The 26,714-nt window shown below is 37.5% G+C and overlaps 1 protein-coding gene and 1 long non-coding RNA gene across 2 annotated transcripts; both read right to left on the reverse strand.

Annotated features, from left to right (window-relative positions):
- Positions 1–655: 655 nt before the first annotated feature.
- On the reverse strand, positions 656–15,204 carry LOC139723547 (elongator complex protein 5-like). The gene is made up of 8 exons (XM_071634787.1): positions 15,091–15,204; positions 9,938–9,998; positions 7,914–8,045; positions 6,210–6,406; positions 5,593–5,786; positions 4,581–4,670; positions 3,195–3,295; positions 656–906 (listed from the first exon to the last, which is right to left on the reverse strand). Exons 1-8 carry the CDS (start codon positions 15,152–15,154, stop codon positions 816–818), a joined length of 930 nt encoding a protein of 309 aa, XP_071490888.1. The 5' UTR covers positions 15,155–15,204; the 3' UTR covers positions 656–815.
- Positions 15,205–22,302: 7,098 nt separating this feature from the next.
- LOC139723548 (uncharacterized) lies at positions 22,303–24,100 on the reverse strand. The gene is made up of 3 exons (XR_011710364.1): positions 23,962–24,100; positions 23,219–23,310; positions 22,303–22,583 (listed from the first exon to the last, which is right to left on the reverse strand). It is a non-coding gene; the product is annotated as an uncharacterized lncRNA (long non-coding RNA).
- Between the last annotated feature and the right edge of the window lie 2,614 nt (positions 24,101–26,714).

The following is a 26,714-nucleotide window of genomic DNA, read 5'->3' on the forward strand; positions in this document are numbered from 1 at the left end:
TGATTTCAAGGTGCAGCATAAATTTGTAATAACAACGTATTAATAGAAAAACTCCCTCCACTTTAGTTGTCCTTCATTTTCATCATTCCATGAGAAAAATATTGCACTTTTGGATAGCATAACTTTCCATAGGCCAAGTGGTAAGATCTATGGCATGATATACACTTTTTGCTGTGACTCTCCTACAGTCATGTTTGCATTACAAGTTACAACAGCATGGTGGACCTGAAAGGGTTGTATAAAGAATTTGATTTCTACTAAATGTACATCTTAAGCTATGAATGGGGAAAAGAGCAAGGGGGGGGGGGGGGCGGGGGGAGATACTGTACATGCATTGTGGATTTACTCTTTTGCAAGCACAGACGAAAGATCAAACGCATCAATCAATTGACGAATGCACACACTTGGCAGAATAAAGCAATGCCTGCACATGTAATGTTGCAAGATGATAAAATCAAACAGGCTTTAATAGGAAGATATGTCAAATGGCCTTTCAATAGAAAGATACGCCAAAGTGGCTTCAAATACAAAGATACAAAAAAACTGTGAGGATGCTGAGAGAGCTGTCGGTTCGTTTGTTTTCATTATTAAAGCTGGCTAAAACTTTGATGGAAAGACGGGGGTTTCCTGGGGGTGTTTCATCAATTTAGTCAGTGCTGACAAGTTGTGAGTCTCTGACAATTTCAGCAAAATCTGTGGATTTGATTGGCTGAGAAGCTCTGGTCACTGACTGTTACCATGGTGATTGTCAGAGACTGACAACTTTCATGAAACGGTCCCCTGGATAATAAGAAGAGCTGGTCGATCATCAAGAACTAGATGTCGAGATCATCGTCAGGATCCTCATCGTCATAGTCGTCCGCTTGGTCGGGCTCATAGAAGATCTGGCCTGAGCCCCGACTGGCACTGGAAACACGCAAACAAAATGAAAACCATGCATTAGACTGCCAATGGAGCAATCGATAGAAATTCAATGTTACATCAACATTGACTTTGGTATTGAATAAGAAAAAAAAAACTTCATATACAAGAGTCTATAGTTAAAAGTCTTGCTCAAACTGGGCAAAAACTAAAAAACACACAAAAAAGGGTCTACCGATGGGTCCTGGTTGTGTGTCGTGATTTCAGTCACGAGAGATGTCAGACATAGACTTGCAAATTAGATGGTGTGATTTCACCATGTGTGTAACAAGGGTCTAGGGCAATTACCCCCTGGGCAATTACCCCGCACCCTTCCCCTGGCCCTAATCCTAGTCCTAATCCTGAACCTAACCCTAACCCTAACCCAAACTCCTAACCCTAAACCTAACCCTAACCCTAACCCTAATCTTTACTCTAACCTTACCACCAACCAGTATTTGGCTGGGGGGTAATTACCCTCTGGGGGTAATTGCCCGGATACGCCTATTCTCATAAATATGTAATGCTTCAGAAATCAAGTGAAGCAGACATTGTATTCGTCACGCCAAGTCATTCAAGAGCTGTAATGAATAACCATTCTTAAAACTGTTACACTTGTGTTTCATGCACAAACAAATGAACCAGTTTGGTGAAGCATATGAAACTTCTCTTTGTTTACTCCAATCAATGCCAACCTGCCTGGTGTGCCCAACAATCTTTATTAACATGAATTTTCAAAAATAGAATTTCTCTTTCCTACCCCTTATCCCTACAACCATCAGAGCAGCAATTTGTCTCAAACAATAAAATGCCAAAACGGGATGTTTCTTTTACCTTTACAATTGAAGATCTCAATATAAGAACGACCCAAGTCCAATTTCTGGCCAAATTCAGTTTGACATGGGAAACTGTAGCTTATGCATGGACTCATCTTGTGTATAAATGATAAATCCTAATTACCCCCGGAAGTGCCTGAAATGAATGAGTTAAATCTTATATGAATGCAAGAATGAAGGACTTGGGTCATTCTTACATTAATAATATAGCGCCCTCTCACGTCCTTCTCTCATCTCTATAGCAGAATATCATGTATATGATTCAAAGAACAACCCAAGTCCATCACACAAAATGGCCTCTCCACAATTAATGTAAATGTTAATTGCCATAATAATATATGTTCTAATTTGTATATACAATGTTGCCTTCCCATCACAGTTAAATAGAATATTATTGGACAAATAAAAAAGATATGAAGTTTTTTTAAGTTTACTTGAAATGGTCTTCCATGGACTTGGGTCGTTCTTATATGTGACCCTGCACCTCAAAACAAACAAAAAGTCGCCAGACATGAATATTTAGTTGAGACCATATTCTGAAAGAGCAGACTTTAAGCTTTAAAATGATGTATAACTCAAATCAAATGGACTCTCCTAACCTATCTAAATATTGGAAAGAAAGCACAAATTCAGGAAAAGTGTGAACTGAGAAAAGAGGCTTTGAAGTACAGTGTCTATTCAAGCGCTGAATCTTTCACCAAACCGTGCTGGCTGTGTGATGAATGGGACAAAAAACAGGAAGTAAACCACCAGAGTAACAACAATGAAGAGATTATCAGATTAAATTGAAATTAAGCATGCCTCATTAACACATTCTGTCTGTAATTAATGTCAACTTTCAAAGCAGTAGCACTATGCTTTCAAAAGTTATTAGAGTTGAAAGTGAAGAGTGTGGACAAGGTTTTTCAGAAATGAAAAAGGGATTCTAAAGACACACCTTATCACACTATTCTACCAAAAATGTTCGAGATAGACTGCTAAAAAACACAATTTCCTGCCCGTTTTAGGATACCAAATTTTAGCATAATGTAAAAGAAGACCCGCTCTTTCAGAATATGAAAAAATCAAGTTCGGCTAGGTTGACTCATTTCACTTATTTTCAGTCCTCGCGCAAAATCAGTGTGTGCGACTTTATGTTCGTTTTGAGGTGCACGGTCACATATTCAGATACTCAATTTACACACACACACACACACACACACAAAGCAAAACATGTCAGGAGATGGCATTTGACTTTAGTATTCGAGTAGCAAACAATCAACATTCAGAAGTTCCTAAACAGGTGTAGCTAATGCATAAAATTTGTGGACAATATTTCAATGTTCAAACAAATGCCTGCCAAAAATTTCTGCCCCATTTTAACAGGTACCATGCCTTTCAGAAAAAAACGGTGTCTCTATTTTTCTTTCAAAGTGATTATCACAGTCTGCAATTATCCTTGCCCACAAATTAACTTACTTTTCTGCCACTTTGGTGAAGGGAAGGATGACATTCTCCTTGGCTTTCCTTTCAGAGTCTTTCAAGGTCAGGTTGAAGGTCAAGTTGGCTGTTGGGTCAAGCTGGCAACACAAACAGGTGAAAGATGCATATTGACAACACAATGAAGCAAGTTCTTGGAGAGCCACAGACACCATCAAATCATACACTAGCTGGTGAATCGAAGATTCAGTTCTACAAAAACTTCATTGTGGAACAACTTGAAGGGAACAGCTGAATACTTTCATACATGTATTTTAATATCTATGATTTAACCTCCATATACACACAATTTATTGGACTTTTTCTCAATTACTATAAAGTGACTATAATGTATTGTAGGCATAAGGTTACATGGGGCCTTTTACAAAGAGACCCCTTGTGCATCATTTGGTCCCTTACATTTATTCACTGTACAATTGCCATTTTTCTTGTACATTGTATATATGACAATGAATTAATTGAATTGAAAAGATTCACTCATTCATTTTGCAATCTGAATTTGAAATGTTGAGATACCTACTATAAACAAAATGTTAACCCACATCTTTTTTATTAAACAAATACATGTAACATATTACTTACTAAGAAGAGTTGTGAACATAATCAAAACAGAACAAAACAAAACAATAAGGAGTGATCACGGCAGCAAAAAAAAAATATCATCATTCTAAGCGCTGACCAACAGGTAGCAGGTATCCCAGCAGCTCCAATTAATTATTCAGATTTCCCCATGGTAAATCCCACAACCTTGACCAACAGGTAGCAGGTATCCCAGCAGCTCCAATTAATTATTCAGATTTCCCCATGGTAAATCCCACAACCTAACTTCCCCAAAAGAAGAAAATGAAACTTTATGTATTTCGTAGGAGATGTGTTGGCTATATGTGGATAAGACAATGACGGTCAATCCTGAGATTTGTGGTTTGAGTTTCCTGTCCACAGCAGTTGTACCCCAAGGCAAGGAAATTATCCTCATTGCCCAGTCCCTCGAAGGGGACTCACTGCTATATGGTCCGTGGTCACTTGCTTGAATACAAATATCCAGTGCTTCATGAGCAGCCACATAAACAAATCATTACAATACAATGCAATGCAAATAGCTGTAGCTCAATTTGTTTTACTTTGAATACTGTAGTCTGCCTGCCTGTTCCTTAGTGTTGGGATTTGTTTGTTGCTGTTGTGTTGTTGTTGTTGTTGTTGGGTTTTGTTTTTGTTTTTGTTTGTTTTTGTTTTGTTGTTGTTGTTGTTTTTTTTTTTTTGGGGGGGGGGGCATTCAGAAAATGTCAAATAAATGATTTGGCAAGTTGAAGTTTTGTAAATGTGCATGAGCATAAACATGTGATCCTGCAATTTATCTGCATTTACCTGGTGCTCTTCTTCCATTCTTTCTGCCGTCTTTTGAACATCTGTGAAAGTCAGGAGTCTGTAGTCATCACAGATGCTGTAGCCTTCTCTCTATGTATTGAGGATAAAAATAAATCTCATCAAAATGAATAATAGACATGTGTTTCACTCTGTGCATCAAGTAAACAACATGACTTCAAAGTGAAGAGTGCAGACCATTTCAACACCATCTACACGTATACAACCAATACTGTGCTGAAGAGCACGCAAAGTGTTCAACTGCTGAACTCAAGGCAGGTCATTGCCAAATTGAGGGAAATTTCAACCCAAAATTAGACATACTCAGTAGTCTTATTCAAATGCCATTTTTATTTGCAGATGAAGCTCATAGCAATAATGTTCAATTAATGATATTCTTGTATTGATTTCTTTTATTTTTTTTTTATTACAACTGATTGGCAAAGCACCTAATTGACAATATCCACAGTGTACTTCGATGTAGGGTAATTTGTCAATCAATCGCAATACAAAAATGCTTGTAAAACAATGTCTACTTTATTTGATATCCTCAATCATTATCATCATCAAATATGTAACTTTCTGCATTATCATTACTAAAATCATCATCACCATTATAAAATTAATGAATGAAGAATGAAGACACAGACTAATGATACTGATGATACATAAAAGGCTTAATGCATATCTCTCAGACAACGCAGATACATGGATGAAGAGAAGTAGCAAAAAATGAGAAATACATGTACAGACATCAATAAGAACACTACATACTAAATAACAATAAGAACACTACATACTAAATTAAAAAGGAGACAATTTAATCTGACAAAAGCATGAAAGGCCTTGACCCTTGGTAGTAGACTACATAACAATGTTGACTACAAAAATATATATGCAATTTGCCTGCCGTACATGCTATAAACTGTAAATTGCAGCAACACACTCGCACTAATTCAAGGTACTGTAATGCAACTTCTCTTTTCTTTTCTTGAAATTTGTGTGAAGTACCAACCTTTCGTAAGACTTTTCCTGAGGGCCTCTTGTGCAGAATGTCGCAGAATCCCATAGGAGCAGCGTCCAGTGGAGCTATGGACATGTTAGGGGAGACGGCGATGACGGTCATCGACAGATGACCAATGGCTCTCAAGGCGGCTTCGTCGTGGACATCTCTGTGGAGTAGACTCAATACCTGCTGGATCTGGAAGTCTGGAAGAATCCATGTAGAATTGAAAACAAAAGAAAGATCACCTTACCTGTAAATTCTTCTCATGAATGCCAAAAGTATCTAAATAAAAACAGGCACAAACACTTTGCATTTTCAACCCATTCAGGATGAGCTCATCTTGCTACCAAATGTGTTTCCTGTAGACACCTACCCAAGTATACTTGGGACTTACTAGTCTTCAACAGGCTTAAAAAAACCCCAAACCAAAACAGAATCACATTCTCATGCGCTACATTGTATGGCACGGTGCAATATCAGTCAGCATGTACCAGGTATATCTGGTATATGATGTGAATTCAAAACAAAACATCCACTTGAAAATGCTAAAAGGTACAAAGTTCATCGAATTTAGACCAGTTGTGCAACAGACTAAGAAAAAATGTGACCTTGCGAATGAAACTCACCTGATTTATCAGGCAAATGTGTGAGTGAGTGCAGTGCTTGGCATGTGACGGGAACGGTTCTGTGGACGATGTGAGGCGTGAGGGAGTCGACAACCACGGCAAGAACTTTGCTCTCCGTCCTCCTTGTGTCACGGACATGATCGACCAAGTCCTTGTCGGATGTGAAGCGGACCAGGTTATGCTTGCACGATGTCACACTAAAATAAGAGAGGACAGGCATTACCAAAATATCATATTTATAGAACCTTGTATAGGCTTTGGCAGCATATGTACACCATAAAACAAATTTATACCACATCCACATCTGTATCTCTGAGGTATCTTCAGTTAAATTCTGGTGTGGAATGGGTGGAACAGGATTATCAGAAATATGTCAATTATATATATGCACTCAAAAAGTAAGGACAAGCATAACAGTGCACACTTTGTCTTTGAAGGCATGACATGGAAAACAAACATGAAAAACATTGGATTGGGTATGCAAAGACTTAGAATAAGGATAGAGGACAGAAGATACTGATGAGAAAAAAAAAACTTTTAACGGCAATTCCGCGGTTAGTAACGTTACATTTGAACAAATTTAGATATTTGTTTTTACTACAAAATTACCATTTATTCATTTCAAGTCAAAATTATGTCAAAAACATATTCATCCTTCCCATGTTTATGATACAGAAAAGAATGAATACAATCCAAGAAATATTAGAATTGCTATGGCAACTTAAAGGGCTGGTTAGTAACGTTACGAAAAAAGGACATGACAAAAAAAATCAATGTCTGGTGACAAAAAGTGTGCAATAATTCAAGTTACTTCAAACAAAGTGTTGCATTAATTTCAATTATTGCATCATGACAAATGTTCATGCAAACTTTTTTAGCAGTTCGACCGATAATTTTTTAGCTAGACCCCCAAAAGCATGGTTAGTAACGTTACGGTTAGTAACGTTACATTTGTCCGGAGTAATTCCGCAGGTCATTTCACCCTTTTGTAATTGACAAAATGTCACATGACTTCTGGAGTATTTAAATGTATTCATCTTTTACCCTTTAGCAAAGCTTTGGGGAAAAAATTTCAAAGGAACCCACTGTAATTTGCATTTAAGTGAATTTCAGCATCCCAAGTCCCACATATTTTAGATGATGGTTTTAGATCTTGCAAAATCAATGAATACGAAAAATAAAATCTAGTGAATTTGAAAGACCTTAATGATTGATGAACATCCATGGCATTAGTTGATACCTAAATCAAGGAGTAAGATAAAGAGGCACATTTCTTTTATCCATGTCATGTCCACCTAACTGCGGAATTACCCTTGAGGAGTTCAATGGTAAAAGACATTTTATTTCATGGGACACCATTTATTACAATCTACAGGTGTACAGTACACTCCCGCTATAACAGAGTCTTTGGGACCGGCGGTTTTCTTTTGCTATAATCAACATTTCGTTATAGCCGGATGGTTAAAGCACATACGGATGTATAGATGATAATTCTAGGATCTGAATTCTTAATTCACTGTAACAAACATTTTGTTACAACTATGTTCATTATATTATGGGAGTGCACTGTATGTGTATAATATGAGTCAACCACCTGCCAAAAAAATTTAAACACTTAGACAGTACTTTACTTAAAATAGTCAACAAAGAAATAGATTAAAGACAACAAATCTATATTGTCTTTTCAATAGATAATATTCTCACCTGGCTTGGTTCCACCCCTGAGGATCTGTCCACCCATCATGACACATGACCTTTAGTCTGGTCTCAGGATCAGAGCCTGCCAGGAGGGCATCTGGGGTGCGGTCAAACGCAAACAGGTGCACCTCATCCACTCTGGAAGAGAATTGTTGTAACATAACATTTTAAAGTATTGACCTCTCTAGAAATGACACAAGTTTCTGAAGCCTTTTTTTTTGGGGGGGAGGGGATAAAATGTATTACATAAATTGTAAATTATGGCTTATTGTGAAGACAGGCACAGTAAACATGTCAGATCCCCCACCTACAATGTAATTTTATCTTATTTTTATCTATATTTATTCATCTATCTATAGTATTTATTTTTGTTTTGAGCAACTATGGACAAAATAGAACCTGCAGGTAGGATCAAAAGACAAGGCATTATTAGGCTGGAGGGGTGATCCTTTATTGCATCATGCATTCAATTTGACATGGTATAACATACAGGGAGGATGTTTTAAAGTTGGACAAGACTCTTTCCATAAAGGTTGCTGTTTAGAGAGCAATGGTAAAATATGCTACGTACAAATACATTCAGTAGGGTATGGCTAATCATGAGTACTGTACATACATACGTATTCCACATTCAAATCACAGAATCCTTTCTTCTATCTGTTTGGTTTCTTTTTCTGCATTTTCTTCTGTAATCGTCTTCCTTTTCTATAACGTAACGTCACCACAGAATATATCTATTCAGGCAGTCTCTGAACTATAAAATTATGTGATTTAACAGAGCTCTACACGTGTGTAAATGGACAATGAACGAGTACACTGTACTTTATAGATGATGCAGGGTAGGGAGAGTTATCTGTATCCTGCATTTGATGCATCACACGTTACCTAGGGGTACCGTAGTACCCCGGGATACCACGCTGTGTAGCACCATCTCATGTCCACTCGAGGACAGCCGCAGAGAAATGCATGTACTGTGTGTACGTCTACATGTACAGTGTACAGTCATTCTCATGCCACTGCAAGTGATACTAAGCATACATGGTATGCTGTACATTAGCAATATAGCGTGTGCTCAGGGCAGTGCAGGGCCGTGCAGTGGCTAGCTCCACCATCAAAATTTCCCGCTTTTTGGCACCCAGGGTACAACCTTTCCCCTCCCCCCCCCCCCAAAAAAAAAAAATAATAATAATTACAATAATAATAATTCAACAAAATGGCTGATTTTTATTTGGTACCCTGGGATACCGTTTATGTCATCATTTACTCATTCTGCTCCCGGCATTCTGCCTCCCTCAAATGGCATTCTGCTCCCTCAAATAGCATTCTATAAATTTGGATTCAATTATGCCTCATACAGGGAATACGAATGACATACCTGATCTACCAATTCAGTCTCAAAGAAAAGACAAGGCATTATACAGCACTCCCATTACATACCGGTAATATTATACAATGAATATGGTTACAACTAAATTTTGTCACGACATGGTTAAAAGTCATATCTCAACTTCTTTATACAACATAACGTTATAAGTTTTGATATGACAAAATTTTGATACAACAGAGAGAACTGCCAGTATCATAGACTTCATTATAACAGGAAGTCCTTATAGAAAAGGTATAGAATACAAGTAAACTTGGAGCAATCTTTATGTTTATATTAAAGAATGAACAACCTAGTGATACATCAGTAAACAAACACTGGGAGTCACAACCCTTTAATAGATTTGTTGATTTTTCTCCAGCTGGTTGTTTTGTTGCCAAACTGTTATGGCCTTGAGGAACTGTGAGACGTTGCCTTTCTCTGCCCTGCACCCCTTCAGTTTATCCTGCCAGTTATTTTCTTACGATTTCATCTTTTGTGTACATTTTAATGTTCCTGTAAATCTGATTTTGACACAATAAACATATCTGTCCATAATTCTATCTTACTCTTGTTTAAATGTCATCATTGTATTGTTGTTCTATAAAATGAATACAGAGCACTAATTTTAGTAGGAATTTATACTTTAAGAAAATATCAGACTTACCGTTTTGCTATTTCTTTGATGAAACACCTCAATATGTGCCGCCCACTATGCTCCACTGTATCTATAGGCATTAAATGGAAAATTGAGTGTTGCTTTCAATTCACAATATTCTACACATGTAAAAACATGAATGCCTAAGAATTTGTTTCCAAAAAAAAAAACAGAACAAAACAACAGAGATTCTTGATTTATTATGCTAAAGGTGTGCATGATGGTATGTGCAGGTTTCATTGTGAGGATAACATTTTATGTTTTTCCCTTTGCTACTAATTCAATGACAGTTTTTAACATGATGAATAGTGATTTTGATGTGAAGTTTGACATAGTTACAGTGTACAGTATATGAAATATTCATTCATGTGAAGAACTAAAACAAGAAGTATGCACTTGCATATTTTATACAGGAGGTCATTTTGGGCACTCTGTATGACAGGAAAAGATTGTTTTAAACAATTGCTCAAACAGACCTTTTCACTTAGCATGCATTCAAATGTGGGAAATTTCAATAGCACTTGGCTGCATTTCGACAGTCACAATTGATAGGCCTACAAAGCCTTGCTATAGTACATGTCTAGAAATCTAATTGCTTTGTATAGAGCCAAAAGGTTGATTTAGTTATGGTGGATTTAGCCGTTTATCATAGGTATTTAATTTTTTTTTCTACATGTATAAGGAGGCATATCTGAATTACTTTTATCATCAAAGCTCAAATGTCAAAAGCCGAAAAGGGAATAGTTATTGTGGGATTGCCCATGTTGCTTTTGTTGGATAATTCCTGATGTTTGTCATACAATGTATCTCTTTAAAATATGTTACATGAAGTGTGGGGGTGGACATCAATTTGAAAGTTGCTGGAGTGTTCAAATTCATGAAATTCTTCCGTCGAGATGTTTTCATTGCAACTGATTGACAAATTGCCCTACATCGACGTAAATAAAATTATTTAGGTCGATGTAGGGCAATTTGTCAATCAGTTGCAATTGCTGGAGTGTCTCCAGGATTTAAATTCTAATTTCCACTCAACATGTTTGGGATATGCACCTCCTTGAGTTGACAGTATGTGCAAACCAAAGAAGTTTCAATGCCATATGTATCTCATAGATCTGCAAGGCTTTCATCAAACCTCATGATTTTTTTTTTTAACTTTGGTGTAAGGCAAATGGCACATTGTGTCTCGCTCACAAATCACAACACATTTGTAAAATTCTAACTTTGACTGTCATAAAGTGGAATCAAGGTTAAAACTTAACATCGGCCTCTAAAAGTTTGTTGACCCCTGTTTGTGACCTTTGACATTGTGGTGACCTTCAACTCCCAAGGAACACCTACAATTTAAGTTTGGTCACAAACTGATACGTACCAATCAAACTTAGTGGAGTCCTAAAGTTTACCACTTTTACTGTTTGAATATAATCATATAGTCATATTTATCCTATAATCATAGCTAGAAGATAATCGGCAACATATTGTATGTTTGACATACTATGTCTAACTATAAGTAATGTAACCTGTTGAGGACGAGCTGATTTGCTATAATATACATTTCCCATCACACCTGCCCATGTATTAATGACTAGTCTTTAACTTTCCTGGCTCTTAAAAATTTTGAAAGATTAAAAAAATATATACCATGCAGTATTTGGAACTGACCTGAAAGGTTAAAAAAATTGTACCATGCAGTATTTGGAACTGTGGGAATACCACATTTTTAATCTTCAGCTTGTGCTAAACTCTCTCAAGTATTGTAAAAAATATACATCTTCCGGTTTGGAATTTGTTTGTTTAATCATGACTTTATTCAAGTTCAAGTAGGTGTGAGAATAACAAATATACAAAAGAACCAGGTCCACCGTTTCATTCAAAACGAATGGCAGGTTTAGACACGTACATGGGAGTACAAAACAACAATATTAGAGTTTACATTATTGCAACCCATATCGCACATAGAATATCAAATATTACCGGTGATCAATCAACAAAAAAAAAGTCAATACATAATACTATTTCTGTGTTACAATAACAGCAGTGATGTAGTTATCATCCACAGTATTAATACAATAATCCGCATTAAAATGTAATATAATAAATTATACAAATACACATATAGGCCTATATATATGCATATACATACATATACACACATACATATATACAAAAAAACCTACATAAACCTTATTATCATCATCATCTCATCAAATCCTCACCCACGTTAATCTTTATTTGGCTCTGTGCCCCATACCCCCCACCACATATTATAATTATCAGAACCCATCTTATTTACAACTATAAATCTTTTTCAACCTGAAACCAAAAACTATAAACAAACATTTCTACATTTTTTTTCAATTACCCATTCACCCATGATATTACAGTGCATCAATACTAATCTCATCTCAACTCTCCAAACATATCATTTAACCTCAAATTCCTTTCCTTTCCCAACAAAAAACAAAACATAAAAAATGCGAAATCCATGTATACAGTGGATATTTTCGCGAGACTAATTTTTCATGCTAGGCCGGGTGAGAAGAGTTTCGCGTGCTGTTAATTCCACAGAATCAAGACATCACGCACAGCACAGGAACATACATATGGCAAGCAAAAATATTTGTGTGCTTTTATTGTCGCGCTAGTATTAGTTTCTGGTTGCGCGAAATGCGCGAAAATTTCCACTTTTAGTGTTTTACAGTACTTTAAAAGTTGTACAAAAAAAAAAATACGAGAGAGAGAGAGGATACTACTCACAAAAATAAGAATATAGATCCCATTGACAGCAATTTCTAAAATACTCTTCCTGGTGGTATCATCACTTCCCATTGTACTCTGTTTCTCACAACACAAGACAAACAAACTGAAAACCACACATGATGGCCAATTGTATATAGAGCACTGAAGACAAAACATATACAGCAACATCTATCTTTTAATACAAGTTTGTTCACACATAATACACAGCCCTGTTGCTGTAATCACGTCCACATACAGATCTATACTCCATGCTTTAAAACCTTTTTCAACCACAGGCCCTTTTCAGTTTATCATAGTTTATCATAGTTAGATTCTTTAGATTCTTAAGATGAATCATGAAACTTTTTAATTCATTTTATGGCCGGGTGTTGAAAAGCAGATTAGCAAGCAGATACTGTTTAGCTGGGAGGGAATGTACTGCAAGTACTGAAGTAGTATGTCTATTGACGTTATATGAATTAATAATGATATGGATCACAATGATTTGTGTCATGATGCTGTCACTGCTCTGCCATCACCTTGACCATGTTGACATGGTCATTGTTTTCAAATACTAACGTGGTCGTTAGTTTATTTTAAAATCTTCACCAATGACGGCACGAACCTCTATTGACTATGGCATGCCAAATGCTCATTCACAATATTACGAAGCTAAATTTAGCGCTCAAACTTACACTTGTAGTCACCGTTAGTACTTTTATAGTCAATAAACGTAAGTGTACCGATATAGTGATTGTATGGAGCATTTGGCTTGCCATAGACGTTCGTGCGGTCATTTTTCAAACGAAGGCGGCGATGAATTGGGGAGCGCTGCAAAGTGGATGAAACAGCCAGAAAACAGGAGGAAACAGTGGAAGAGGTGAGTCAAAATGTTTACTGATTAATCCTGTATATATTTCTTTCCAGATAGATTTGAAAACCAAGCTGGAAAAAATAATAATAACCATTTTTATGCGGGGGGAACTGGGTCGAAGTTGCGCTCAAACAGAACGATTGAAACCGTCGCAATAGCGTGTACATGTATCGGCTATCCTGGGTTTTAGGGGTCTAAATTATATTGAGCTTCTAACTTCAGCACAGGCATAGATATACGGACTATGGAAAGCCAAATAGGGTTAGGGTTAGGGTTAGGGTTAGGGTTATAGGGTTAGGGTTAGGGTTATAGGGTTAGGGTTAGGGTTAGGGTTAGGGTTAGGGTTAGGGTTAGGGGTAGCCTGACCAGACACTGTGCTGCGCACAGGGTCTGACATGTGTTAGTGTTTCAACGTTGTAAACGACCGTCACTATTGACGGCAAAATCACATAAAATACCTTTTATTTTGTATGATTTTAAGAGTAATATAATTTGCAACACTTACCTACAGCGTATTTTCCTGATGGTTGAGTTGAATTCGGCGTTTTGTTGGTATCCAGACCTTATTGTTGAATTTTTCGGAGTAGATCGTGCGGTGGCATCTTTTCCTTCGAGAGCTTCACAAAAGCAACAAACTACTACGCATGCGCATTCAGAAGTGGTTGCTTTTTACGTACGCATGTGCGCCCGTGCGTTTCATGTGTTACGTAAAGCTTGTAGTAGATCCGCGCGTGCTGCACCGGCAATGATTTGAACTTTTTTAGTCGGGGTCATCCGACTATCTCATCACTTCCGCCCCGACTACCTACGTTGTAGTATACGAGAGTGAATGCCATTCATATAACACGCAGATGAGGAGTGAAGCAGTAAGGACGTTTACAGACCTGATTTCAGCCATAGATTTCGGTAAGTTTTAGACGTAATTAAACAAAAAATCGCATACCGGTTATTGAATGATGGTCATAGATTACGATAATTCCTTATATTTTAGTTTTCCACGATTAATAAAGATATTCATGAAGGAAACAGTGAACGATAACAACATCCGCGAAGGAAAAGAGGTGCAGCGCTGTCGCCAGCGCTGCGTGTAGTTAGGGTTAGGGGGTTAGGGTTGTACAGGGTTAGGGTTAGGGCAAGGGTGAAACCATTTTGGCTTTCCATAGTCCGTATCTATGCCTGTGCTGCTGAAGTTAGAAGCCCAAAATAATTTAGACCCCTAAAAGTAAACCCAGGATCCATGTATCAATGGTGTCTGTCTAAAAGAAGCGAAAAACTGACCCAGCAAATGTCATTATTATAAATGAGAAGTTTTTCACGGAATTAGACATACAAACGTGTACTTGTCGGTCAAAGGCAGGCACGTGCTTGCCATTAATTTCTAGAACTAGGTCCAGACCTAGTAAAATTTTGGTTAATACACAGTTACGTGCCTTAGAAGATTCAAGGCTGACACCAGTACACCATTTCGAGTATATGGGACTGACACTTCGTTCTTTGTATTCAATTACACGAGTTCATGCAAGGGATTTTTCTCCGATGATTTTGCACTTACCTTGAATCAAAATCGAACTACTACATTCAGATCCTGATACTATCTGCTTTATTAGGCTGGTCATGTTAAGAGCCCAGTGAGATGGAGGTTTCAAATGATTTCAACGTTTGCTCCTTTGTCGTCGCGCGTCACACTCAAACCACGCACACGCAGTTTTGTTTGACCGTATTATCTTGACTGGAACTTGAGCGCGTGTGTTGCAACGCACATGTACTACCAGTAGTTACCGCCACAGAACTCAAAAGTTCTGTGGTTACCGCAGGCTGGGGTCAGAGATCCCCGATTTTTACGCAGCCGGCCGCTGGTGAAACGGAAGTTAAGAGCCTTCTACTAGTATCGTAAGATCAAAGAGATTTTTCTCCTTTTGGGAAAATCTCTTTTTGTAAACTAGAAGGCTCTGACGGAAGTCAGGGCCCACTTCCGGGTTTCATGAGCTAACAAGCAAACAAAACAAGACAGAACAAAACAAAACAAAACAAAAAAAAAAAGGTCCTCAGCTCATCTCTCCCCGTCCACTTCCGGGTGTTAATGTTATAAAAAAAGGTCTTCAGAGAAAACACATAACCTTACCGCCGCCATACTTCAAGATCTCTATCTATTTCTATTTTAGTGCCACTTACGTACTTCCGGGTTGAAAAAAGTGTGGGGGCCCAAAGTGATGACACCTTATTCCTTTGTATGGTGCACAAAAAGTGTGGGCCCCCACGGCTGCGCCGCCGGCCCTTGAAGTGAATGGCTGCCGCCCGCTGGAGGTTTAGAGGGTAATAGGCTCTGGTGGTGCAATTTACACTGAAGGAAATTGATTAAACAATCAATTGGTACATTTAATGCACTTTGAAAATAATCAAACTCTTTTGTGAAACTTCTGCATGATGGATAGTCTACATACAATATGGAAGCAGTTACAACTAACAAAAATATTACTTTTATTACCCTTTAAAGTTAATACAGGTCTAGGAAAAACCTATGGTTTAGACTTGACTAGTCCTAGGCCAGCCTCAGCCTCGTCCTACTTTTCCTAATTACCTGCACAGTGATTAGATAAATATTGCATGGGCAGAAAGCATTAGATCATGCAGGGCTAAATGATGTCTGAGAAACTAACTTGTTACAATCGTAATATAGTCGAGAAATAAGAACAGATCATAATTCACAACATGCCAGGCCTAACGTAAACTTCGTATAGGCCGGTATCAAGATGTTGAAACTCTGTGAATTCCGAAGGGTCCGAGCTATTAGTGTCTCCAATAATCTTTGCAACTTATTGAAGGAGCCAGACTTAGGCCTAACCAGAAGAAGAAGGAGGAAGAGGAGGAGAATTTCGAATGCGAAACTTTGTTATTCAAAATCCACAATTTACATGAAAATTTTCTAACTATCTTTTCACATATTTAAGTCTTATTATGAAAGACAAACTTAAGTGGAACTCGATGCATAGGCCCTAACTTGAGTAGAATCAGACGACGGACACGGTAAAGTCCTAATGATGTGCACACAGATACGAGAGATGAAATTGTCATCTTGGAAAGGACAGTGAAGTAAATTGCGCATATTTCACTTCCCATCGTTCCCCGCGATCGCCCAGACATATATCCATTAGTTGTTGGTTCACCAGGGAGGTGGAATCTCGGCCTTGATCTCTACACGTCCATGATCGCACTCTGCAAAGCCATTAAGGAGCTTCAAACACCTCATTAAAAACACATTGCGCTGTGTGAGGCCTACTTCTCTCACCCAAGCTCATTTTGTTGTGGAGCCGAACTCAATGACGATTGCTTGATTTCCAATTAGAAAGAACTACACATTTTGCAGAGATCTGAAAGGTACGGTGAAAATTATATTTATACACTAATAATAACGTACGTATTTGTCGGTGGTATACCTATTCTCTACATGGAACATATCGATGTTTTGATGAACGGCTGGAGGGTAAAGTGATCTTTCGAATGTTGCTTTTGAACTATCATCGGACTCATGCATTACATTCTGTATCCTGTAATACATGCCGAAATTGTGGTGGTATGAAGGGGACAAGATTGTGGTGATCTTGAATGGATCACGAGATATCACGTGATGATTTGTGTGTGTGCGTGTGTGTGTGTGTGTGTGTGTGGTCTGTCTGTTTCCTTTTTAAAATACTTATCTATTATATACTATGCGCTGAAATAAGTCGTTTTCCAAGTATTCATCTCATTGTCGGAACGGTTGAGAAATTCAAAAGAATGATTGTGTAAAGGGCATATAAATAGTTCTTTACTCTGCTATGCGAATCTAAAAATCAATTGGATGAAATATTACATCACGAACTTCATGCCCATTCTTTTGCTTGACACATAATGGAGGCCCTTTCTTTCCCTCATTTTACATATCCCTTTTGTTGCTATTTACACGTCACATTATTGAACTCTTGACATTCAAATAATGTAGACACCAAGCTTTTATAGATAAGCTCGGTTAAATCTTATTAATTTATTTACTCATTCTCCATTCATGAAAGGATTGCCCTCTTCAGCTATTAAGTTAAATCTGATTTTAAAAGGGGTCCTTGCCGTACATTAAAAAAACAAACAAGCATGTACATTGAGCATAGTTTCATTGAAAACAAAATAACTTACCTTTACACACACTCGAAAAGTAAATACAATGACAATACATATCAATACTCAAATCAAAATAAAACCCATACCATAATGCGAGTAAGGGGGCCTTGTACTATACAAAACGAAACAACAAAAAAAAATCTCAAACATATACTTAACAAACAAAGAAAGAGAAACATGAAAAGAAGGGGAGCTAAAGAAAGATTGTTTATGGTGAGACAAGATGTAAATCGTAACCAATAGAGGATCTCATCTGGTGTATGTTTTGTGTAGAATGTAGATTTGTTAATCGATTCACACGAGCAGAATCGTCATTCAAATGGCGTTTAATATTGATGCGATTGATACAGGTGCGGACTCTGGGTATAATCGAGTTTATGCCATATAGTTTCGCTCCTCGGTACATGAGGGCTTGTTTAACGTAATTTGTCTTTGGTCGTGCGAGATATAATTTCCCTGGACCAGATCGCGTACAATACACATGTTCTCGAAAACGGAAAAAGATAAGACGGACAAAGCTTACGAATTGCTCGATACATACTCTCTAAAAAAGAAAGAGTGAATTTTCACTCGATTTTCACTCCCCTTGGTAGTGACGTCAAGGATCACTAGAAGTGGAGTGAATTTCGAGTGAACAGAAATTTCACTCCAAAAGAGAGTGAAAAAAGACGGAAATGTTTTTGCTGGGATGTTCACTCCTTTCTCACTCTAAATTCACTCCTGAGGTATTTCACTCTTTTGTCAGTCGTTTTTCACTCCTTTCTCACTCTCAATTCACTCCTATTGTATTCACTCTTCTTTAACTCCGGAGGTTTTTCACTCCTTTTTCACTCTTTTTTTCAATCCTTTTTCAATCTTTTTTCAATCCCAAACGGAATTACACTCTACATGAGCACACATCTCTATCACCATTGATCACAGCATTCAGTGCACTACTTATTCAACCCTGGAAGAAAAGTGACAATATAGTGATGAATTTGGGAATAATCTAGGTGGTCTGGAGCCATTTTTTTGGAATAATGAATACCAATCAAACTAATACAAACAAAAACAGCAAGCAACGTTCATAATACAGATATTTGTTAATATTAATGCATGTATTTAGAAGCCAACGATCCACCACTGGTAGCCCAGTGCATTGCCAACTTTGTGTTCCAGTTTTGAAAGTAATTCTTACCCGAGCTGGATCAATACATGAAACTGAATAAATATAAGCTAGTAATCCAAATGGCTGTTGTTTCATTCTTTCTTATCAATTTATTCTTTCTTTAAGTAGCATTGAGGGGGATATAAGAAGATAATGTACTAATGCTACGCATGTTATGTTTGTTTGTTTTTTTTTTTTTTAATGAGCTGAATCTCTATAATAAATGTGTGATGTCCACTGGATCACCTGAAATTTAAGAAAAAAAGGAATATTCCTCTTGAAATATTTAAACTTCAACTGCAGAGCAGTACACCATTACAAACAGTCTTCATGTGCTGAGTATCTGGTTTTCCATGAATTATGTGGCCAATAATAATTATACATATTTTTATCATTTAAGAACAACTGTCACCATAATCATCACAAGGTCCCTGTAAATATGCTATTCTAGCTGTCATTCCCAAAGCTCTACAAATGGAGAGTTTGTTTGCAAAAACTGCTAAGTCCATATGTGCCAAATGGAGATATTTGCGATTAAAGGTCAAGAAAAATAGAGAGAATAATAAGAAAATGTTTGCTTCTTTTGATCATAACTTCAAAAATGTACCTTTATATGTAGTGACCAATATATAATTTAAAAGGTATTATTTTGTACTTTATGACAGAGACCGTACTTCAAAATCTTAAAAAATGGACATATCGGTTTTTGCGAACAAACTCTTCAAATATTAACATCACACATTTCCCTGAAAATATGCCAAATTCATGAAGTTTGTGCAAAAGTGAAAAAATTTACAAGTACCCTTCCTGAACATGTTTAATTTTCGACTACAAGTGAATATAATTATTGCATGTTCAATGATAAGCTACAAAAGACTTGCAAAGTATAGTCACCATTATCTATATTATAATACAAAAACAATTACACATGTAGTAGGGATTGTGATTGCTTCGAAAAATTGACAAAAATACAAAAATTTTCAATACTGCATGGCTAATCAAGTTTGGATCCTCTGTCATGTAACACAGTGATGCTCTACAAGTACATTGTATAAATACCTAAACATACTCGATCAGAGAAGCATGGTCTTGACTTTAAGTAGGCTTTAGGTGGGGTATTTATGTAGATGATAGAGCCAGAGGGGGGCCTCCCTGGAACCCCCCAGACCTCGGCCATCAACCGTGCGATCATTACAAAATCCACACACAAATTGCCTGTGACATAATCTATAAAACGGTAATGTTGATTTTCAACAACAACAAAAAAAAAAAGTACCTTGGCTAAATTATGCTAATTTGAGCATGAAATCAGACCATTTGCCATAAATAAAGTTCCAAAAAGGCACATTTTTTGTTTTTTGTGTAACTATTCTTTCTAGTGTCCATAGCAAATGAAAGAGAAAAAACTGTGCCATCAAAAAATTCTGAAGTATTTATTTTTTTCTATTTACTCATGTATTTCTTTGTTTCTTACTTTTTGTTTTTCATTGCCTTTTCAATGAAATTTGTCAGCAACACGTCCAGCATGAAAATATTCATGTTATTGATTACAATCAATAACCCCCAAAATAATCATGCCTTCATGAAATTTGGCATGGAATGTCAAAGGGAAGGAGGGCTCGTAGCGGCCCCCCCCCCCCCCCTCAACCGGGCCTACTATTTATGGAAACAGAATTGCAATCAATACAGTTGACACAACATGTATCATATCATTGATCTTCTTCACCTAAATAAGGCATCATTGTACAATATTGAACACTTGTAATCCTTCCGAGTTTTGCCAGATGTAGCAACAACTAATGCATGCAAACTGAATTTCTTATAGAGTGATTTCATGTGACGTCATGTTGGCCACCATAATGGTGGCTTCCATAGCAAAGGCGATCAATATTCATTCATGCATGCCTCTCTAACAAAGGTGTTCTTTTGCCTTAGGTTTCCCTGAAGTAAATATTGCTGCAGCTTTTGTATGCAGTCTTGATTTCTAGTCGGTTTAGGCAATTGACTTCACTAGGCTGCGTTCACATAGAAGTATACAGTATTCGCTATTCGCTATTCGGGCACCCAGTACACCATCACCCGCACCGTCAACTCGCCATCCCATGCAGTGAGGATTTCTTCCTCCTACATCCCAGCAAATCTTATTAACAATTTCTAAACTGCATCAGAATGTCAGTCTACATGCTTATTTTTGCTAAAGGGCAAATCCAGACCAAAATTGTCCTTATTTCATAAACGAGAGACGGTATACGCTGCAAGAAAATCGAACAAGCTCATTTCCCACTTTGCTATACTATTCTATGCTATTCGGTACATTCAAATAGTGCCCTCTTATGTGAACCGGTGTTAGGAAATCCTATTGTTCGATTCAAGCTATTCGCGTGCCTTGAAAACGAGCCCCAAATACCCATATAGTATACTTCTATGTGAACGCAGCCTTATGGTGGGCAATTGTGACATCACTGCTAACACACTATAAAATATGATTGTCAATTGCAGGTTATCTTAATAATTTGTTACGAGATCAAGGGAAGAATTATCCATAAGTTTGACTTGGCACATTAGTGAACTAATCTATTTAACTCCATCTACTCTAATGCCGTGGATTTATCAATGATGGGCTGCAGATGTTTCGTGGAAAAAGAAGTTGAACCAATTGAGCTTCTACCCACAAGTTTTTCAAAGTACAGTACATCAATTACATAAAGGTGAAAATGTACAAAATAACTCTGGGTCCCGTAACCCTAGGGATCAATGATTCCCATCAATTTTGTTTCATTTTTTAAAAGATTTTTCCCCCTACTCCAAAGAAGATGGATGCAATAAATTTGAGCACATGCATATTGTACTGCATCAATGCTAATCAAAGGGGTGACAAACGTATGTGGTAACTTAATCACAACATGGAGACATGATCTTCATCCCAAGAGCATGGATGACCATTGGAAGATTCTACTATTTAGCTGCTATTTGTAGCATTCCCCCCCCCCCCAAAAAAAAAAAAAAGACAAAAAAATGAGGGAAAGAAAAAAAAATTACATGCGAGTGTCTGTCAACAGTTTTCTCTCTTGAATATCAGACCATAAAAAGGTTTTATTAAAGCAAGTCAGAATTGCCTGGAGAGAAGGGGGTGCTTAATCATGAGCGCAGCAAGATTCGTATCATGCGGAATGCCAAGCTGTGTGTGGCCAAACATTCTTTGATATGCTTGGAACACCTCACAGATGAATGTATTGATTAACATGTGGCCATGAAGAGGATATTTTTTTACTATATAAGTCAAAACTATTTTCAGTTACTAGTATATACAACAATACACAATTTAAAACATTAACAATCACACATTCTATGCAACAAACTCTTTTCGTCGGCAAGCCCAGTTCTACTTTTAATGTTGAAGTGCTGCAGTACATCCTGGTAACAGCTTCATGCTAAACTGCCGCTGAGCCTGATGAGGCTGACTCTTCAACAAGAATGTAAGTTCCAACGTCAGAGGAGCATATGCTGTATCTCAAAAGAGGAAAAGGCAAGGGTATTTAGACCTACACACCGATGGTAGCTGTCTCTTCTCACTGGGCTTCTAATCTAACGTTGGAATGGTGCTCGGTCAATGGGCTTGGTGAGAGCTGCAACTACTCTCTCTCTCTCTCTCTCTCTCTGCCTGAGGTGATGTGTGGTGTCATAGCTCCTCAAGGTCTTCAAATGATACTCAATGAATCCATGATCCTTGCCATACAGGTATACTCCTGAAATATAAAAATGCATTGTAAGTCAAAGCTTTTTCTTGAGTCTCAACAAATTTGACTTTGGCACAGAGTTGACTATAACTGATGAAGATCTGATAGCAGTAGAAATACATGTAGTGGCATTCTTATGGAAGAAAACGAGAATAGGTTTATTATAAATGAACGGCGCAACTGGCATGTGGAACTTAAGTTACATTACGTTACGTTGAAGTTAACGTTCATCGAACCCAAGTCATGGAATCAGGCCAATCTGCACACAACTTTATTAGACATCTATGAGAAGGTACATCACAATCCCCACATTGCCTGTATATTTGCACAATGAGTTTATTAAGAAATAGATGCAATTTCCCTGTAAAGGCCATTTTTTTTTTTTTTTTTTTTTTTTTGGGGGGGGGGGGGAGGAGGTCATGCCCATAATCTGAAAAACTTTGGGTCCTTGCCCCCTAACTAAACAAGGATGATCAACTCCTCGTTTGGTTGCTTAATTCTGTCCACTAGCTCTTGAGAAAAGTTGAAAATGTTGAAGTTTTTGCAAGCTAGATGAATAAGATACCATGTATCTCACTTAATCTTTCTGCTAAAGAGGGCTAAAAAAAGTTGTAGATCACATAAACTTACGAGTATAAACTTACATGTCCTTTTGCATCTTGTGTGGTGTCTCACAAAGTGGGGTACTGCATCGCAACTGCCTTGGCCACAACATCCTTTGCTCACTACTTGGTATCTGAATTTCAAAAGAAAGCAAGAAAAATGTTAATTTGTACATTTATTTATTGCTACTTGAGCCAGATATCAGTTAATACATATGAACATATTTTATGCAGATAGGTTAAGTGTGAATGTGCACAGTTAGTAGAAAAATTTATACAAGATGTGATTATCCATTGAACTTCATGGCACATCAACTCCCACTTTTTTTATTAATCATTGTGATGATTAAATCATAAGTATTGGGACTATTATCAAATCAATATACATGTGGCCCGATGGGGCTACCACGAAAATAAGTCAGCGTGGAGTCTTGTACGTACACTCTGTTTACATGTTTTATACAAGTATACCAGTCTTTATTTTTAAATCTATAACCATCACTTCATTAACAATGTTACACTTACCGGTCCATTCTACTTTCTTTCCTTTTTTTTTGGGGGGGGGGGGGGGCAATTTTAGTCTGCTTTTCTCTATACTTGAGAAGACCAAAAAAAAAAACAAACAAACAAAACCAAACGAACAGGCAAATTACATGGTTATATATTGGATGGAAATGTACATTGTAGTACAAGACATGACAATGGGAAACTGGTATTCCAGACCAATATTCAAATTATAATAATAATATATGAATAATAATAATATTCTACATAATTGAACTTACGCTGTACAGTTTTCTGCTTCCATTTTCAACAACAAATATGCTGCAATGATCTTGATGTGCAGATGTCTCCTCAGAACAGTCAGAACTCCTTCCCTCAGCTTTTGAAGTATCTCTTCCCCCTTGAAGTGATGTGTGTGTTGAATTCCTGGGCAAATAAGTAAAATTTAATGGTTTTATGAATACCAGGTAATACAAATGGCATGAGGATAGTAGGTTCCTCCAGTTTACATTATAAACTTGAAGAGCAAAATCATTTAACATACATATTTGACATAAGCAACAGCTCTACTTTCAAATACACAACTCAAGACTGACCATAACATGGTTTTCACTTCTGTCGATACGGCAAGTACACGGTACACATTTTTCTTAAATACAAGTACTAACCTGCAAGACATTCATTGTCAGAGGGAAGGACAGCTCCAAAACTGCTCCATGAAGTATCTTGAAAATCATTTCTTCAAACAAAATAAAACCAACCAAGCATTCAGTCTCTTAATGTAGCCTCTTACGTAATTACTAAGACTCTAGAATGTAAAATAAATATAAATCAATTTCAAACTAGTCTCCCTTCATTAATCATTGTGGAAAACAACAGAATAGCTTACAGCAGGGTTAATGCAATGGAAGTCCATATCTCAGAGGCTCCTTCGCTGATATTGGCCCGGTGTTTCCAGCATTCGTCAACCCTGAATTCAATGGCTAGTCGTTGTATGACCACATCTGGTACTTTGCAATCTGGTGATCTGCACCCTCTTCGTGTGACAGAGACTGTACAGCTATCAATATCTGTCTTTGTTCTCCAAATGATGACCCCTACACCGAGTTCCTTTAAATCACCATCACTCCCGAAGAGCTGTCATGTCTACGTCCTTATCTGGAGGAAAGTATGAAAACACAAGGTTCAGAAATGGATGTAGAACTCATTTCCACAAGACCATGCAGTTGTTTTGTCCACACAAATACTAAGTGAGCACCAATACAAAAGCTAGTAGGCCTATTACTTTTTTTTAGCTACATCAGCATACCGAGTTAGAATTAAAGACCCAAAGATGATCTCTGCCAAATTTCAATACCTAAGGTCACCTGTTACTTTCATAAAAAACAATGTTGAAAATAGTACCAGTCATCGTCTGCTACAAGGGGATCGATCTCCATGATGTGTGAGCACGCTGATCTTCAGATAGAAGTGCGATGTCACAGTGGACCAACACTTAACACGAACAGTACACGCATCATACTTCTTACCTAGTACAGTATCACGACACATGACGTGGGAGCTGGTGTACGTGGTATTCTTCCAGCTGTTTGGATGCTCAAATGTAGCGGCAAATAAAAGTCCTTTTTACTACATACAGCGTATATAATGAACAATAATCATAAAAATCACCAAATTTCACCATTCTTTATTACCGTACTGATCGAGATCACCATCTCGTCTGGCAACACAGACCAGTGTCAGTGATTCGGCTGTCAACTCAACAATAGCAATGTAGAGTACGTGTCTGGCGCTAGGCGCTTCTAATGTATTGCTTTAATTAGCACAGCTCAGTAACAGTTAGGACCCTATAATATAGTATAAGTTCGATCTCTACACTCGACCACAGTAATCTCTGTGTGATGATATGTTTACGAATGTCAATTCAATGACCAACGACCAACGTTTCATTCATCACTCTTTTTTCTTTTTTTTTTTGTGAATAGTTCAAGCCCTAGATCCCAACGTGTACAATTAAAGTGTTGTCTAAAGACTCAACGTATTATTAGATCCCAACACCTAGCGTGTACCATCAGCTGAGTTTCGGCCTCGGATTCTAGCTGTTCGTAAGGTGTTCTAAATATGACCAGCCCCATATAGCTAACTGTGTACAAACCATTGTACCGTACATTAATTGTTCGTAGGAGCGCCAGTACGGGCCCGGGGTTATTCGTATAGAACCCTAAAGGTAACTTACATAAATGGTCGTTTACGGAGAGGTATAATTAGATCGATCTATGGTTAGCTTACCTTCAAAAATGTGAATAATATCTCCGCCCCACTCAATTTGAAGACAGAAATTTTCTCCCGTCCATCACGACATCCAGGCTTAGATTCTCACGATTGCACTTACAGTGTACACGCACGTAAAGCTGTGATCCTATGCATAATACACGCACAGCTAGCGTACAGCACGCAATTGCACACAGGGTCACAGTCCACGCACAGGCGACGCGTCGCTCTTCAGGCAAACCTGCCCGCGCCCAAGCCAGGGGAAATTGCGGCTGGTGATTGGCTTAGAGTAAACACATGACAGGGGAATTCTCAATTTCTATTGGCCTAGCCAAATGCGTTTAATTATGTATTCACTCAGAATTCACTCGGCTTAATTTTCACTCGGAATTCACTCGGCGAATGGGTTTCACACAAATTTCACTCGTTACAAGAGTGAAATTCACTCGACAACGAGTGAAAGTCACTCTTAATTGAGTGAAATTTTATTCACTCCTTCCGAGGAGTGAATTATTCACTCGAAATTTTTTAGAGAGTACGTGCAACAAGTTTAGACCAACAAACCTGAAGCCTCTCTGCGTGCTCTTATAGTAGGTCCTACAACTATATTCAATGGAAATTTGTAATTTACATTCATCACAACACGAAGCGACTTATTTTGCAATATTTGTAATCGATTAAGATATACAGGATTTAGAGCCATTTGACCAAACAGAACTGCAATAATCAAAATTGCATTATCCTATAACTGATAAAAAGAATA

The sequence above is a fragment of the Diadema antillarum genome, unplaced genomic scaffold (genome assembly GCF_040938485.1).
Source record: "Diadema antillarum isolate AM-2024a unplaced genomic scaffold, OU_Dant_1.0 scf00000192, whole genome shotgun sequence".
Classification (NCBI taxonomy): domain Eukaryota; kingdom Metazoa; phylum Echinodermata; class Echinoidea; order Diadematoida; family Diadematidae; genus Diadema; species Diadema antillarum.